Source organism: Phalacrocorax aristotelis, chromosome 17 (genome assembly GCF_949628215.1).
Source record: "Phalacrocorax aristotelis chromosome 17, bGulAri2.1, whole genome shotgun sequence".
Classification (NCBI taxonomy): domain Eukaryota; kingdom Metazoa; phylum Chordata; class Aves; order Suliformes; family Phalacrocoracidae; genus Phalacrocorax; species Phalacrocorax aristotelis.
The window spans coordinates 3,462,501-3,480,829 of NC_134292.1; the positions used below are offsets into that span (position 1 = coordinate 3,462,501).

The 18,329-nt window shown below is 42.9% G+C and overlaps 1 protein-coding gene across 11 annotated transcripts in view; it reads right to left on the bottom strand.

Moving 5' to 3' along the window:
• Positions 1–963: 963 nt before the first annotated feature.
• Positions 964–18,329, bottom strand: part of TNC (tenascin C) — a 72,442-nt gene continuing 55,076 nt past the window's right edge. For 10 of the 11 annotated variants that reach the window (XM_075112275.1, XM_075112273.1, XM_075112284.1 and 7 more), the window contains 12 exons: positions 17,589–17,861; positions 13,105–13,227; positions 11,910–12,053; positions 10,621–10,740; positions 10,025–10,168; positions 9,091–9,221; positions 7,977–8,109; positions 6,016–6,167; positions 5,008–5,104; positions 4,174–4,335; positions 2,771–2,934; positions 964–2,260 (listed from right to left, as the gene is read on the bottom strand). In XM_075112275.1, coding sequence (XP_074968376.1) covers positions 2,150–2,260; positions 2,771–2,934; positions 4,174–4,335; positions 5,008–5,104; positions 6,016–6,167; positions 7,977–8,109; positions 9,091–9,221; positions 10,025–10,168; positions 10,621–10,740; positions 11,910–12,053; positions 13,105–13,227; positions 17,589–17,861 — 1,754 coding nt within the window. In that variant the 3' untranslated portion in view covers positions 964–2,149. The remainder of the gene's footprint in view (positions 2,261–2,770; positions 2,935–4,173; positions 4,336–5,007; positions 5,105–6,015; positions 6,168–7,976; positions 8,110–9,090; positions 9,222–10,024; positions 10,169–10,620; positions 10,741–11,909; positions 12,054–13,104; positions 13,228–17,588; positions 17,862–18,329) is intronic. The other variant, XM_075112283.1, reaches the window with a different exon arrangement.

The window sequence follows — 18,329 nt, forward strand, 5'->3', positions numbered from 1 at the left end:
TGCAGGATATCCAAGTGCTGCCAAACAGAGAGGCACAGACCGGGACAGATGGACTCCATGTGCCATCTGCCGGTAGCCAGGCTTAAAACGGATGAGGAGAGTGAGCCTGGCTGCCAAGAGAAGCTGGAACAGAACAGAAAACCTCTAATGTTTTACTAATTCTGTTAGGGACTTCTCCCACTTCCCCAGCCAGGCATTGCCTGCTCCCAGCCAGCAAATCCTCTGCACCACGCCTGTGCATTCTCTTAGTCCGTGGTCCTAAAGTCTGCTCAGCGACGAAGAGCTGCTCACTGTCTCAGATGGTTCCTGGGAGATGCATTATAAACACCTACAGAAATCGGACATTTCTGAGGTGTAGTTGCTGAGACTGACTACTGATAAAGCACAGAACACAGGCTTTGATACTCCTCTGTGTCTCCACACAGCAGTTCCTGCTTCCCGGGGCGCTCTCTCAGCAAAGCTGGTCAGTCCCAGTGCACACACCAGCGTGGGGCCTCCCCGCTCTGGGGTGATGCCAAAGTGTCAGTCAAGACCATGAACAAATTGGTCCTGGGACATAACAATTCCCAAGGGCTAACGCTCAGCTAAAGCTCAGAAATGCAATAATCAAAAGATTGCAGTTAAAAATAATAATATTAAAATAAAGAATATCTGTAAATCAGGCAGACGGGACCTAAGGGAAGTGATCCCCTCCCCCCTTCCTTTCCTCCCTCCTAATTTGGAAGATTTTTTGTGATATTTCCAATGCACACACATTTTTCACACCCTGTGTCAAATCAACACCATCTGACCTTACCTAACAGCTAGCACTTCACAGTAAGTCTTAATTTGCAGAGCTGGTCATATTCGCTCTGACTGAAAGCACCTTCTTTCCCAGCTACCTTCCAGTGATTGTCAAGGAGGAGGCAGAAACATTTGCTCTGTCTGAAAAGGCCAACCTTGAAGTAGGGCAGAGAGACTGGATTAAAACAAAAGATCTTTTATTGTCTTCAACTGAAGAGTCTAATACAGAGCAACTACACATAGGTTTCATTCATATAAAATAAGAGAGCCTTTTATTTACACAAGTGTTCAAAGTCACCAATGGTACCTAACAACAACTCTGTATTTGCTTTGTATTCTCTTGTTAGTTATTCCCACCGAGATGGAGCAAGCATTGGTCAGTAACACTTAGAAAAACACGTAAGAAGCTTTTGGGCAGAAAAAAAAAGAAATATGTTCTAAAAGAAACCAAATCCTCACGGGCGTTTCACAGGAACAAACCCAGCAGAATACTTACAGCTAACCACTGACAAAAGGAACAGTTTTCCGTGCGGGCTTAGCAGCCTAATCATTCTCAGCCTTTATTTACTTCCCTGTCTAAGTAAATATACCCTGGACATGCACAAAACTCAACAAATACAAAAAAAGTAGAAATTTATTTAAAAGTAATTGTGCTTTTATTTATATAAAAAATTTACAATCAGACACTGTCCTGCTGTGTTTCCAAAAGCATGGTTCTCTTAAAAATGACAAAAACTTAGCTTATTATTATTATCATTATTATTATTACTTTGTCATTATATTAATAATATTAATCTTATGCTTAAGTTTTAAAACATACTGCTTTCCCTTTCCCACCCCCTCCTTCTCTGTGGTACTTGATATATATAAAAAAGGCTTTCCAACGACCAAAGAATTTCAATTATAACTAATAATAATAATAATAATGATAATTAATCGTACACAATTCTGTGTGTAAAATATGGCTGGTTCTAAAACAAACTACCAATGTACAAAACTGTTCTCCCTCCCCTACCCTGGGCCACCCAAGAGATAATCAGACTGTGGAAGAATTTTATCCCAGAGGCTTTCTGAGAAAACAAAAATTAATAAAACAGCATATAACCCTTGAGATCCTTGTCTTTGGTGTGGAGGACATTACTGATGGTCAGCCAGAGCTGCTCTGCTGAAAACACTGGGACACTAAGGCTTGTTGTTTGGACTGCTGCAGAAGCCTCTGTTGGGCCAAGGGTCACCGATGCTTTGGTACGACTACCAGCTCCTCACACCCCACCACCCAGTGATGCCAGAGGATCCCCCCCACACCCCTGCTCTGCATCCCTCCCCCCATCTCCCTCCCTGTAGCCCCGTCACCACCTCGGGGGCTTTATGCTCGCTTTCGTCTTCCTTCCAGGTTTCGGAAGCTGGACGGTCTCAGCTTCATCTCTGCAAACTGGATGGAATATTCGTGGCCCTTCCAGTGGAACCAGTTGACGCCCTGCAAAGACAAAGATGAAGTGTGGGAGGTCACACATTTGCTTCTCCTGTTGTCAGCCTTTACTGCTCTCGTTCGAGCTTGCAGGCTGTTCTCTGACTGGGGAACAGAGGCACAGCAAGCTGGAAGGGCTTTGGGAAGCACAGGGCTCTGGCTGCTAGCATGCACTACCTGTACAAACCAACCCACGCGCTGGTCCCCAGAGCTGCCCCGCTTTGCCTGGCTTTCATGGCAGGAAGAACTTTCTGTTTCACATTTTGAAAACTACAGTTGTCCCCTGCACACTTGGGATATTCCCTTGGAAAATCATACAAAACCATCAGTATTTCACCAGCTGACATTAAATTAGTGGTTTTCTGAGCAACTGCTCATATCTTTCCCTATGGTCCTTTGGTCTGGAGAGTGGGCTTGGTTGGTGCTCTGACGTCTGGCTAGCTGACCCTCCAGACCGATCCATAATTGCAATTCCCCTTCATGTAATGCATTACGGAAGCCTTCAAGCACCAAGCTCACCTGACTGTGGCTGTTGTCACCGTATCTGCCCATCAGATTGACTCGGTGACAATTCTTGTACCAGAATGCTCCCTTGTATGACAAAGCACAGTTGGTGATGGCAGAATCGTTGTCCTTGTCAAAGGTGGAGAAGGCCCTTCCGTTATGGTATGTCATGGAGTCACCTGGATGGGGGAGATGGAAGAAAGAGCAAAGTCAGTGGTTTGCCTAGTTAGTTTACATGGGAGTGTTTCTGCAGGAAACGTCTGTCCTGTGCCGTTCACTCCCTGTAAAGCCTGGCTGTGTATCTAAGTTTTTTAAAATTGAGTTGTTTTACTACAGAATGAAGTACACATTTTTAGTCATTGGAGGCAAGTGAAAATGTTTTCCCGGGTGGTCTGTAATCCTCAGCTTATTAAGTGGTTTTTCATGCAGCTCAATTTCCACACTTATTGGCCCTGTACAGAAGGAAAAAATGAAGTCCAAAGGGACCTCCACAAGGAGTGAGTCAAGACAAAAAATCCTTTGCACTTAGCTGGTCCGTGCAGAAAAGGTACCCATCTTCATCAGCTGGAAACACAGAGAGATGTCTGCCTACTGTTGCCTTCCCACTCCCAGGGTCTGGGTGCCCACTTACAGCTGGGTGCCATAGGAGCAGCCTTCTGTGTACGCCTGAAGCAGAGCTCACATTCATGCAGCTGTGTTGCTCCATCCGTTAATCTTACACCTGAATGCTTAGGAAGATGAAGTAGTAGGATTGAATCCTACTAGCTGTAGTAGTTACTACTGCTCTGCATCAAGTGTTTGCCTTCAATACACATTAATTCTACTACTGCTGCATATTCTCTGTATCCCTACTGGCTGTGCATAAAGTTCATGGGATGGTCACAAGGCAGAGTCCATACACAGGCATCTCTGTGGTCTCATGCACCTTGCAGCATGAAAAGTATCTCCTTTTAAGACACCCTGTGGAGCTGGATTTATCTCTTAATCCTCTGAAGCCCTGAAGAGTACTCAATAAGGGCTGCAGGGTTTGTCCCAGTATGATTACAAAAGCTAGATGATTTGTTCAGCAAAATTACAAATCATGCATACTCTGCTGCATGTTCCACTGACAAGAGATGAGGCTGTGCCAAACTATTATTAGCTACATAAATGACAGTCAAGCGTTGGCCAAATGAGATATGTGGCTGTTTAATATACTTGTTTATATTCTGTCGTAGGCATGCCATAAAACGTGGCACCTAAATGACTAGAGGATTTAAAATGGAAACATAAAATATATTGGTATGTTCATATTTTCAAACACCTGACAGATAAGCGGTGCCTGCTGTGATGATGATCTGCAACATTCACACACTGTTACCTTGAGCCAACTGGGAGGATATTGCCAATCAGAAGAAAAAACAAATATTTCATCTCACCTGCTGTGCCACTGTACCCATCCACTCTTAGCCGGTATCTGCTCTTCGCGTCCCCAACGCCGAACCTGTCGTAGACAGCGTAAGCTGTCTCACCTTTGTCGCGCAGATCCACGCGCAGCTCGTACTGGCCCTGAGAAGTGATCTTGTGGAGGTTCTCCAGACCTGTGGAAATAAACGAACAACCCATTTGTCTCCCCAAGTTTATTTGTCTACCATCACGTTATCCCATAAAGGAGATCATACTGGCCTATACAGACAGAACAGGGCATAAATGCTGGTGAGGAAAGTGAGGTATTTCAGCTGTAGGGTAATGTAACCAAATAGATAAAAACAGGCTGACTGAGACACCTCTTCCTTTCAAATCACAGCAGCAGGTAGCCCTTTGGGAAAAGTAATCAGAATTGTGCTGTGTGATCATCGTTGCCTTTCATTTACAACCAAATAATACGTAGCGCAATCTTTGAAAATTTGCTTTTTACTTCTGTTTTCCCCACTTCGCTTTTGTTGCTGGGGGTGTCCTAGGAGTAGAGGAAGAAGAATGTCTGCAGTTCCTTCTTGGGTTACCTCCTGGCTTCCTTCAGAGCACCAGTGAGCATTGGTTTGGTACGTTTGGTGACCCAGGAAGCATGACAACTATGAACAGCAGCTGAAGGAACTGGCTTGGACCTGGCCATTTCAATCTCCCTTGCAGCATGCTGCCCCTAGCCTCCTTCATGCAGATTATGTTCCCGTTCACAAATGCTCTTGCCAACTAAATGGAGGTTTCAAAGTGGTTCCTATTCTTTTGGGCTTTGTGTCTTCTTTTTTCAAAAAAGACAAATTCTTGCTACTTACCTATCCAGAATTCATCCTTGGGATCTCCAAAACCAGCCGCATAAGTCTTCCAGTTCCTGTAGAAGTCTTCCTTTCCATTTTGACGCCTCAGGAACACCTGCGACCACCACGTGCAAGCAGTGTTACCAACAGACTGCCTTTGACATAAAGGACGCTAGCAATGAGGCTTTACAAATGCAGACATTGGCATCGTTTCTCCCCGGCCCTCCCCACCCAAAGCAGCAAACTCACTGCAGCTGCTGAATTGTACCAAGTCTGTTGAATGCTCCTTCTTTTTATTAAGTCTCTAGGTTATCTGCTGGGTTCCCAGGCCTCCCTGAGTGATGCGGCCTTTTAGTTCCTCCTCTCGGCTTTAACAGCCCCTTGCGGTTCTGTATTTCTCAGCCAGGACCCTCTATATGCTCTATCTCCGAGACATGCATTTCTCCAGTTCCTCCTTTCTTTCTGTGCCGTGGGCGCCTCTGACATGTTCAGGTTTGAAGATATCAGGCCTGGCATTTTTAGTGCCATTCGTTTGTTGTCCGAGTGGGATGTGTCCCTTGTATAATGGCCTGGGAAGCCTGGCAGCCACCCCGCCACGTGGCTGCTGAACAAATGCTTTTTCGGGCCTGTGCTTTAATGTCCTTCACTGTCTCTCTCATTCAAATAGGGTCAAGCTGCCCTCCTCTCACTTAATTAGCTATTTAGAAAGTATGGTCATTTTTGCAACTCCTATACCCAGTGGAGAGAGATCAGTGCTTTTCCTGGGTGCTGAAACCACTGAAGTGACCCATCCTTTGGAGACACCTCTCTCTGCTCTGGCTACAGAACGAGCTGGTAACCTTATTCTAGACACCTAGGTGTCCTACCTGAGATAAAACTCCCCAAATCTGTAGAATGTTAGCCCTACTCTGATAATAGAGGACTATGAGGGATGCCATAGATGAGCTGGGATGGGGTCTGCTACCCCTGCTCTTGGCTCAGGCAGATGTGCGCGGGGGTGATGCAGGCCCTCTCCCTCTTACTCACAATCCATCCGCCCCCGTCCTCGCCCATGTCGCAGAAGACTTGCAGAGGCTGAGCCTTGTCCCCATTCAGGTAAATTGTGTAGAGCCCAGAGGTAGTTTCTCCATTCAGGAGAGCCTGGGAGCAGTCTTTAGGATAAGGATAGAGAAGACCAGCTGCATACAAAAAAAAGAGAGAGCAGTCCTTAAGAAATCAGCAATTACAAGGAACTTGTTGAATACAGACGACTTATGAAAATCTGTTGTGTGTCACTGGCACAGCCAGGTACAGAGCCCAGGAACAGGCTTGTAGTTGCTGTCCTACATAAAAAGATCCACAGTAAACAGCAGACGATGTAAATTTTTCTTTTGAATATGCTTTTGCACATCTGTCTAGACTTCTGGAAGTGCTGTGAATGGCAGATAACTACTCCCTGCTATGATGGGAGTGCATCCTCCAGCTAAATATTTAAATGGCATGAGCTGTGTTTGCAACTTTTGGGTAAAACCAAATCCACCAACCTCTGATTATGTGACAGAAAAGGGAGGGGGAAATACAAAGACAGGACTACAGCCAAAAATAAATAAATTGGGAATATTTTGCTAGCAAGCACAATATTAAGTATGTCATAAAACTAGGCTTTTAAAAAACAAAGCCAAGAATAACAGTGGAAACTACAGGGAAATCTCATTAAGCATTTCTTTCTGATAATAAGCTAATAGCATCACCGCAGTCAGAACAATTTCTAACCCCCAAAAAAAGCTTTACTTTTTTTCTTTTTATATTCACTTAGGCCATTAACCTTTTCAGCCAATGGTCTAATTAAGCGATTTTCTAAGTATGTCCATAGGAGAGTTTTTAACTGTGGCTGCTCACAGCATGGCTGTTGCTCCCTTTCCAGTGTGTTGCACATCCCTGCCTGTGCCTCAGCTGCAAAGAATTTGCATCAGCTTTGGGATTTGGAGAAAAGCGTCTCTCTGCAGGGAGCTACTTCAGTGTTCACTAAACAGCACCCAAATGTATGTCGAGAGTTAAGGACAGGCTTAAGCATCTGCCTGAATGAGGCTGACACTGTTTTTGTATGGGTGAAGGCAACCCATTCAGCCCCACTTGGGGTCGATTTGCCAAATGGCACTTAAATACGCCCAGATTTAATTCTCCTCCTGTTTCTGGTTGTGGATTGTTGCCACCCTGCTCTACACAAGGAGTGACTGTGAGCAGGCTCGGGACTACATGATGTTTATTAGCACCGCTGTGAGTCCTTGGGCTGAAGTTGGTACAAGAGGCAGAAGGAAGAATGGAAATGGCTGAAGGCCCTACTGGGTCTGAAAGGCTGGAAACCGTGAAAAGTGAGACAAATGACAGGCAAGGTTTCACAGTTGATACTGAACAACTCTTTCTTTTTTAATGTCAGCTATGAAGTGACCTTCAGAGAACCCAGCCTATCCTTGGATTGAGCTCACTGGAGAGCTGGAACAGAGATGCTGTGTGGTTTGTGAAAACTGATCTCAAAAAGAGGAGAAAAAAACCTGCTCAGAAATTCATCTCCTTGGACCACTGAACTGATTTGTGTGTGTGTGTGTGGTTTGCTTTATTTCAACTTAAAATGCTGATTTGTTTTAACAGCTTGCTATGCATCAATACTGAGATAAATCAGGGTGTCAGTTTGGATTTTAGAGTAATGCTTCCTTTGATATTTTACGTGGGAAAGACAGGCTGTTTCATCAGAGAGGGGATATAGAGGTGATGTGGATGGTTATAAAGAAAAGAATTTCATCCTGCCAGTCGGGGGGAAGAGGATGACGCTAGAGCGCAGGGGGAACAGGGACTTTTGCACCAACACTACAAGCAGATGAAGTGCATACTGACAATTGGATTGCAAATCTTCTGTGAGGTCTGTGACTGCTTATAAGAGAGCTCAGTGCTGTCCTGAGAGCAGTAACTTATATGTTATTTCAGCTGTGCGTGCACTTGGCGGTCCTTACTTGTGGTGAAAATAGTCTGGATTGTTCTGCTCTTCAGGGATGTGTTCAGCGCCTGGAGTTTCACCGTGTACTGGGTAGATGGGCTCAGCTCTGTCAGGCTGTAGGAAGTTGTCTCGGGGTTTAGGATGACTTCCTACAGGGAGGAGAAACAATACAGTGAAATCTCAGTGAGGAAATCCTAATAACTGGAACTGCTACATATTTTAGTTTGTCACATTATTTTTTTGTGGTAATTATTTATGGTATTTTTAACCATCTAAATTATTTAATACAAAAATTCTATTCCTCTAAGATGTTTATCAAGATAACTTCCTTTAGAAGATCGAGAAAAGTTGCCTGGAAAAGAATATTTACCATCATAATATATAAGCTGTGCGGTTTAAAAGCAAGTCAGCATAGATGTTTACATGCCTTGAATGTGCACATTGTATAGATATCTCTGTGAAACTCAGAAAAAATTGAGAAGAATCACCCTTTAGGACAAGGAAATACCATGCTCCAGTCTTCAAAAAGCTGTTTTTCTCTAAGTTTAAGAGACTGATTTTCAGTATGCTTAGGGAATTTGTCCACCTGAAAATCAGACCCCTTTCTGATGTACTAGGCTGGGCATCCAAAATTATCTGTCATTTTTTCTGGGATTCACCTCATTCATATTTAAGCATCTAGTGTCATTTGTTACGTAGGAACATAATAAAATTATTGGAGAGCAACACGCACTTTCAAAGATTTTTGATCTGCCTTAGGCACCTCACCTGCACAGAGATGGATTCTCCTGAGTTTAGAAAGGGGAATCCCATTCTTCGGGGTATGTGAGTTTAGTCCATGATACAGGTTTGGAATGAGGCAAAATGGTTGCTTGTGCTTTTATGCATGTTGTGGGGAGGTGTCTGTCAAAATTCAGGCTTCAACTGAGCTTCTGTTTCAGGATATAACACAGAAGTCCTTAAGGAGGTTTAAATGCATTTGTGTTCAAGCTAGCACTGAAACAGGCACTTAGTATTTCACCGTGTTTAACTTAAGACACATGTTTATGCTCCATTGCTGGACACTTCAGAGCATCTTTACCGCCCAGTTTTGAGGCACGGCCCTTCTGGTTTGGTCACAAGTGCTATACCTTGACTCTGCCATCAATGGACTCGTAGATTAGGAGATAACCAGTGACAGGAGCACGTGGAGGCCTCCAGGTTATCACAGCTGTTTCTGACTGAACCTCAGTGGCACTTAAATCTCTTGGAGCATCCAGTCCTGAAGGAGACAACAGATCAACTGCAATCACATCTATATGGAGTTTAGTACACAGGCTGTCTTATGGGCAGCATATTAAGACAAATGAAGAAAGCAAACTTTTTATACCCAGAAATCTGAAATTAAAAAATATTTCAGCCTAAATTTTGTGATTAAAAAGTACTTTTGTCATTGGAAGTTTTAAAATAAAGGTATTTAAGTTAAAATATTGGCTTGTCTCAGGCACTTTAGTTTATAAGCAGTTGTACTGAAACAAAATTGTGCATTTCATTATTGCACACAAGACAGATCCCTATTTACATATTCCCAGGAAGAAAATCCAATCCAATGATGCCTCTTTTGAATAGGAAAACTTTTCATACTTGGTCTGGCTACAGCTTTCCTTCTCCACTGCAATTATAACACTGAATTTGTTTGGCTCAGCTCTTGGCTCTCTAGTTAACGCCCTGGGAGAAGGCAAGTAACAGTCAGGAAGGTGAGAAACGCCCATGATTTCACTGATGCTCGAGGAAAGCCGTAAGTATGAAACCAGCTGGATACCTTCAGCATTGGTACCCCAACATCAGCCCCAAAGAGGAGCTCCTGCTTTGTGTGAGAATCTGTAGAACTGGTGATAGAAAACCTTCTGGACCAGCCACCCTGGCCTTCCACCAGAGAAAATTTGGTGCAAATAATGTCAAAATTCAAGTTTCTAGTAAAAAAAACCACAATGTGCTGGCTGACTTTATGGTATTAGAGAAATGTAAGCCAGGTGGGACTAGAAGAGATAGCAGCTCTCCCCACAGTAAGGTGGGACATAGCACCTGTAGTAAACTGGGTGGAGAGGGTTTCACTCTTCTGCATGTCCTTCAGAGCATGGACACTCAGCGTGTACTCAGTTGCAGGTCGGAGGCCCTTCAGGTCATACTCCACCGTGTTTCCTGATACCATCTGAGTAACTTCTGGTTCTAAGAAGAAAACACAGAAGAGACCGGGTCCCGGCATTATTCAGACATGTCATGATGTACTCAACTCCATGCTCCACTCAGTTAATTTTTTTTTTTAATTTTTACATTCTTCGCTAGCTGGGAGCAAGCACAAAATAGTGAAAGCCCAGAGCTCATCTCTCTGCTTACACATACGTTGAATCTGAATGAGCACCAGAGTCCTTTATCTAAAAGAATTAGCACTCTCTAGTGTTCATATGAATTATAACACCATGTTTTCTTTTCAAGAGTACTGGTTATCTCTGTTCATGTCAGAATTGGGAACGCTTAACTAAAATGATAATTTTTTTTAATGCTTCCAGCAAGACACCTCCTTCAAATAACAGCCCCCTGCCATCCGCCTGAAGTCACATTGCTGCACACATTTCTGAGCATCTCTTGAGAGCTGTAACGCTGTCACTAACTCTTCTTACCATCCTCAGAAGCATAGGAGACAACGTAATTATCCACGGCAGCAATTGCTGGCTGCCAGGTTGCCAGAGCCTCAGAGTCTGTGATGTTCACCACTACTAGGCCTGACGGGCTGTCCAGAGCTGAAAGACAGAGAATAACAGATTGAAGGAATTTGACAAACATTCTCAGCTCTGTTCAATGCTCTGTTGTAAATATATGGTATGAAACGCGCGAACACTGCTGCTTGGTGCAGCTTTTATGATCCCCTTTGGAATAATGGAGCTCTGCAGAAAAGACGTCAGTGCCTATAAAGAGACATCAAATGCCTCTACTGGAAAGGGAGGTCAATGCATGAAAAGATTAAACACTGGGAACAGACATAACTAACTATGTTCTCAGATCAGTCTTGATATCCTCAACCTTAACGGTTCTGTCAGAGCTGACGTATTTCTTTCAACACCCTCAAATCTGGACTGCTTTTTGGAGACAACTCAGGAGACAGAGCTGGGAAAAATAACTAATGTGACAGCAACTGGTAGCCATTGCGACCTTCTACCAGCGTACCCTGCACTTTTAAAAATAAACCAATCAAACAGCCAGCCAACTATCCAAAATCCCCACCCGTCCTGCTTTGTTTCCGATGGGACCCTCTTTTTCACATAGTTTTATGCTCTCCCTGAACTGGGATAGATTCTCTGCCTCCAGTTCCCCCAGAATGAGCTATAAATTTCATGTTACTATCCAATACTCATCATCTTGTTCCTTGCCTCAGTTCTCTGAATACTTGTTCGCCCCCCCAAAAAGGAAAGAATGAATGAGGCTGCAGGGTGGGGTCAGCAGGAGCATGGTGGACCCTCATTTCCTGCAGGGATATTTAAAGTGGTTTTGAAGAAAAACCAGGACAGAGAATGTTTTTATGCTTAGAACACAGTCTAGAACCTGGGAGGTATGGAGTTTGAGACCACAACAGAAACTGGCCTGAACTGCTCAGCTGAGCTGGCCCTTTGCTCCCTAATTTGTGAAACGGTATTAATTAGATTTCTGGGTTTTTCTGATGTATTAGGACTGTAAATACCTGAATTGTCTCTCTCTCACTGCAAGTTGGTTCAGCACTTAGCAAATGGGAGCCTGATCAAACTTACAAGTTCTATATAATCCGAAATACAAAGGCACAAAGGAAGAAAACTTCCTACAGTTTGTGCAAACAGCAAAAGTGGGATCTCAGTGGGTCTTCAGCTCCCGTTGCTGAGGCTCTCCTGCAGCACAGACAATGCATTTGAAAACCCGCTATTTCCTCTTTTCATAGTACCTGTTTTCAGAGTGCCAGAGATGGGTTCACTTTCTTCAAAGCCTTTCACAGAGATGATACTAACATTGTAGTCTAAACCTGGGACTAACTTCACCAACTTGGTCCTTGTCTTGCTTCCATCAACTGTAACAACACTTGGAGGACCTAGGATGAAGACAAAAGCCAAGGGATAGTGACACCAAACTCCAGTAAATGCTTGAAGGATGTGTTTCAAGTTAGAGACATTATGACAAACATGGATGTACTTGTACGGGAGGAGGGGAATTTTCCCTAGTTACAATCACTGATGTCAAAGGGCAGCCTGAGGAAAAAGTACTGCTGTCATGACACCTAAATCTAAGACATTGGTCTGTATTCGTTCCTAGTGGTATGCCAACAATCAGAAAAAAACAAAATTTCTGTTCAGAAAAATATGTTTTTACGAATGAAACATAGGTGAAAAACACAGCACTCTCTGCATGGAAATTCATACACCTTTGAGGACAGGACTTGCAGTTTAGATCTGCTTTGTTTCTAGTAAGGGCTGGAAGTTTCTCCTTCACCCATCTCGCTGTTGTTGTCTAAAGGCCTATATCGTTACCTTAGTCTATAGCATGACTTTTATGGTCCTGATGTCTGTAGTGTTCACTCTCTAGCTGTTTCCTTTCAGAGATGTCCCTAAGTTATGCTAAAAATCCATTTAAGTGTAGGAAGTTTTTTACTCTGAATACTAAACCAGAGATATAATGGATGGAATGAAACAACATTGGGGAGTACTAAGAAAAATCACTGCCTTGGAAAACTATTATAACCATGGATTACAACTATTACTTCCAAGAGCCATCTTTTCAAATATGCTTATCTCATAAAGTACCTACAAAATAATGAGAGAGTTGGGAAATAAATCCTCACTTAGGAGGCTCAGCAGGAACAGAAATTTTCGTGAACGTGGTGCTATTAGGGATGCAACCACTCCAGCACTGAGCTCTGACCTCCCTTACAAGTCTTGTCCATGGGACGTGGGACACTGCTCAGACAGGTTGGCTAGTGGGGCCATGTATGCACACCCATGTTCCTGGTCAGCAGTTTGAAGAAAAAAAAGATAATCTGTGTAAGACCACCTGGGAGATTGACTGAGAGATGGATATCAGCCAAACAAACCCTTTCTGCTCTCCTTTCACCATCCTCCTCCCTGTCCCTCATCGCAGTTACTCACCTCCTGTGAGAGGGACATAGGAGATCCGGAAGCTGTCCACATGGGTGCTAGGGGGTGTCCAGCTGACTGTAGCGGAATTTTCCGTGATGTCAGAGAAAAAAATTCCCTTGGGAGATCCAACAACTGTCAGTGGAGAATAGAGAACAAACACACCACATAGAAAGAAAAGGTAAATCAGTCCTTAGTGCTGGAACACTGATTTGTCTTATCCCTCTATCCCAAGAGCTGACACTGTCAGACTCTGTCCTAAACACCACCAATGCAGGGAGTACCAAAGAGTTAACAGTTTTATTAGATACTGTCAGCAACAATCTATTTGGTCTAATTTTTCCTTTTTCAGTAACATTACAGTCATGCATAGCTTAAAAATACCGCAGACAAATCAAGTACACAGAAGTAACAGAGATTTCAGTGTTATGGAAGAGTATGGAGGAATACTTACAGGAATGCCATTTTATTACCCAGGAGACATTGTATTTATAATTTTTTCTACCCCAATTTCGCTTGGATGATTTTTAGACTTTCCATTGAGTCTTAGAGCCCTATCTGTGACACATAGCAATGGCAGCCCTTAGCAGTAGAGAGATGTCTCTTCCAGAGCCTAAAGATTCTACTATAGGATGGCTAAAAATGACCTGGACACAGTTGCGTGAGTTCATCAGGGGTCCATCGTCTCAAGCACTGACTGCCTGTAACTTCTGTTGTCTACAAACTAGAACTGACAAGATTTTCTTCTTGGAGTCTATATCTGAGACCATGATTTTTCTTAGTACATTCATGCACATCCACCCAGAGGACATCCAAGTACAACCATCACGAGGAAGGTACTTGTGGTTCACCTGCAGCTCTTTGTCATACAACCCAGCCTTTCCCTGTATAAACCTGAGCACTACATTTGCCCATATAAATTAATAAGCTCAGTAAGCTAGGCAAACAAAGCCCAAGTTTTGCCAAAATGACCCAGTCTTAAGATGCAAACCAACATGTATCTGAAACTTTCCAGTTTAAGGCTCAATTAAGCTGCTGCAAAACAAGCATGGAAAGGCCTTCTGGAAGGACGTGGTAAAGAGACCTGACACTTAAAAGTTTACATTGAGCATCTCACTTCCAGTTTGCCTTTTTGACTGTAACCAAAACAACCCTGATGTGTTAAAAAGTTAAACAGCCCACATGGAGTAGGCCATTAGCACAAAGAGGAGATATACCAAACATCAGCCACACTAAGAGTGGTGGAGACAGGCTGAGGGCACGGGAAGGGGGGCAAGAGGAGAAAAAAAGTGACTGTGCTTGAAATAGTTTGGAAAGAACATGTCTGCGGGAAGAAGTAAGAGGGCTGTTTGTTCCATGTGTCCCCAAAGCTCTAGCAGCAATGCACTAAATCAACTGAAAGGCAAGGAAAGGAAAACAACTGAGCTCTCAAGAGAAATGTAAATTATTCCTCTGGCGCTCACTAGACATGTGGCATTTATGGGGTTTGCTGACATGGAAAAGCCAAAGAAAGAAAAGAATTAAAGATAACAAATAAAGCAAGGTGGGGTTAGTCAGGCTACTGATTTAGGTACGGTCTGAAGGAAACAGAAGAGCATAAAGAAAACCTGAGAAAGAGAGAAAAGTGAAAATCACATTGATTTTGCTTCACACTGTAGGTGCCCTTAGCAACCGGTGACAAGTGCTAGTGGTGACTCTGGAGACCAAAGAGATGGACCGGCACTTGATTTTCATACACATGGGGAATTCCAGCCTTTCCCAAAAAATAAAGTAGCCAATCCATCCCACTTTCGCTCTGCCGTGCACACTTCCGTGGGCTTAATGCCTGTTTTCTGTACCAGGTGAACGCATAACAAACAGCAGTAGTAAGAGCCTTGACTACGTGAGAGTTCCACATCCCCAACTGCCCACTGCAGCTACTTTCCTGGGAGCAAACCTGGCAAAGAAAGTATAATGGACCATCAGAGCAAGCATCAGTCTTGGAATGAGTCCCAGAGGTGTAAGAAGGTGGTACCTTTGAGCACAGGGAAATTAAAAAGAAGCAAATGAAACCATCTTCTTGAGCCACCTGAAAGCCAGAATTAAGCAGGCATAAAAAATGGCCAGCGTGCTTCTGTCTCGTCACTTATAAAAAACCTCAGTTCACCTGTTGGGCTGATACAGGTAATTGGCATTATCCTCCAGCATCATTCCCCATTAGCTGTATGAGAGATGGAGAACCTTCCTGTGAGGTTGCTAAAGCACCCATGATACCCAAGTAGCAGGTACAAGGGTACATGCCCCCGCAGGGAAGAAGAGGGAAGCTGTGAGTGATAAACACAGAGCAAGATTTTCAATCTAGAATATTTTCCTGCCTGCTTTTCCTTGGTAGTGTTTGGTTTAGGTTTACTGGTCTGTTTGGTAGCTTTGTTCCAACTGTTATTTTACTATCTCCTCTACTAAAGCTAAAGGCTTTCTAGCTAATTTATTCCTTGCTCACTCTTAACTTGTACACAGGCCACAATAAAGTAAGGCTGAATATAAGTCTGTCTGAGCTACCCCTTTCAGGGGTAGAAATATTTCTTTGCAACCAGACTGGAAATGCTATAAATAGACATGTTTGTCTAATAACCAACTCCTAAAAAATAAATTAGTTAGATGCCTTGGTGGCCCAGCTACCCAATGCAGTATAACCTGCAGCCTGAATTATTCAGCTGGATTTTTGTGGCTCCAACTCTATTATCAATTATCCATGGGCTATTTATACCTGCCAAACATCATTTGGGCTATTGGCTTCAGTAGGTGACATATGCTAAATCTTCCTGAAAGAACTGGATAAGAATGTAGTCATGAGGAAAATGATAACTCTTAGTTGTTTACCATAAGTATCCTGGAAGTCAGTGAAAATGGGGACATGCTGCTAGCAAGTGCAGTTGACTTTAAACATCCCTCTCCATTATGAGTCAACCCCCGTGAGCCTGGAGAAAGGCTTGTGATGGATGCATGTTCTGCTTCATGTAAATGTCTGGGTGAGTGTATATATGCCCTTGCTGTTTATTCAAGGGATGTGATGGCAGTCAGCGGAGCTGGTCAGAAATGCGCCTTTCCATGCTAACAACTGGCACCACAGACACTAGGGTGAATCATGAGGCCTTGCTATTTCAGGAGAAGCTGCTCAGTACTGAGTTCTTCTTGTCCCTTTTCAGTGCGCTGCCTTGAGTACACTGCCACAGCTGGGCAAATGCCTCTTATGCATTTCTGTTGGCTTCCTCACACACTGAACTTACCTGTCCCCTTCTCGTTCCCCTCCTCCTGGAATTGGGTTGATTTGAAATTGCTATGTTTTCATATCAGCAAGCTCAAAATTTTTAAAAGAATGAATTTGGGTCACAGAACATTGCTTCATTTGCTTTAGATTTACATATGTTTCAAAATGAAACCATGATTTTGATGGAAAAAAAAATGAAAATCTTAATTCAAAAGTACCAAAACGAAATGCTTCAAATTTTTATTCTTTTTTTGTTCAAATTAATCTAAGGAATTCAACCTAAGCCTTGAGAACTTTTTACTTGACTAGTATCTGCATATTTTTATAGAAAAATAATAGAAGAAAAAATATTCCAGTCATAAATAGCAAAAATTTCTTCTTCTCTCTGGCACTGAGAAAATGAAGCTCAGTTCTGGCAGAGATTTTTCAGAAACTTATATAGTTTTAGTCTAACCTCAGACAGAATTCATCTGCAGTTATGTTTGCAATGTTTCTTCATTAATGTGAGACTAGGAAAGGCAAGAACTCCAGCTTCGTGTAATTGGCATGTTGCAATTGAGAATTAAGTCCCTGGTATTTTTAAATCAAAATGGCCAGAATTGGCAGTCATACCTGCATCTTTTCTTCTGGATGATTTTACCTGGGTAAGTCACTAAAGTTAATTGACATCAGGATTTTTGACACACAAGAATGAGCATAGGCAGCCACTTGTGTTGAGGGAGTTCAAACCTTTGATTCTGCAAGAAAGTTTATTTTGAATTATTGAACACGTGTTGTTCCTAGTAAAGGCAGTCTAAGTTAACGGTGCTTAGTCCTTTGCTGATCAAGCCATACATAAATTTCTCAATAGCTTTTGCAAATTCATTTTGTCATACCTCTTTTCTAGGGAGGTGAATTGTTCTGCCGTGGTGATATGTAATTAGTCGTAGGAAATCACTGAAAAAGGCTGGTACAGAGACAATATTTCTTGGCCCTCAAAGCCAGTGCTTTAATTGCTGGACTCTGCTGCCTAATTCCAGATCATGAAAGTAAATAAATGAAACCATATTAAATAGACAGGGATGAAGCTAAGGAATCTGAGATGATTGAGTATAAATAACTACACCATATTGAACCAGTAATTTGGATAAGGCGCATGCAGGACACAGTCCGAAAACCTCAGTAACAGCTCAAGGTGGCTATGAAAAAGAGAAATGCTGAAAGAAACAGGCATGAACATGTTACGCTTTTCCTACTGCAAAGGCAATACCTGTGGTTGCTACAGCATTTACGGGTTGGGAACGTCGTCCACTGCTAAATCCATAGAGCTCAATTTCATATTCAGTACCCTCTTTCAGCCCTGTTATATCCTGGGTGCGCTCATGGCCTGGTACTATGAGTTCCAGTGGATCAGATTTCCTTTTCGTATCCCTTATTTTTAGAACAAAACTGTCGAAAACCCCATCATCTGCAGTCCAGGACAGACGGAAGCCATCTGGAGTAGCATCTGAAACCAGAAGGTTGTCGACCTCGGGTTCTGCTTCTAAAAAAGGAGAAAATGGCAGTAGGAAAAAGAAATGATTTTTTTAATCAGTTCATTAGAGACCTATCTGAGGTCTGGATAAAACACACTGCAAGAATCCAACCACAGTTCAAAGAAAGGGAAACAATCTGCCAGCTATTGGGGGGGGGAAAAAAAGACTGTTAGCATTATACACATACTGAAGAAGATATATGTGAGTGTGTGCAGGCCCATTCAGACTTTCACTCTTTAATAGCAAATCCACTGCACGGACATATACCATTTGCCTCTGACATGCAAAGTTACACATGCTAATAGAAAGTTCCATGTGCATTTCTGCCTCGCTACCTATGTGAAACCTTTATGTATGATAAAAACAAGCTCTTGTTATAGAACTGCAGGCATGCCTGTAATATTGTCAGGTCTCTCTCTGTTAGGAGGACAACATACAAGACACTTGAAAGTCTTTTTCTTCATGCAAGCCCCTTA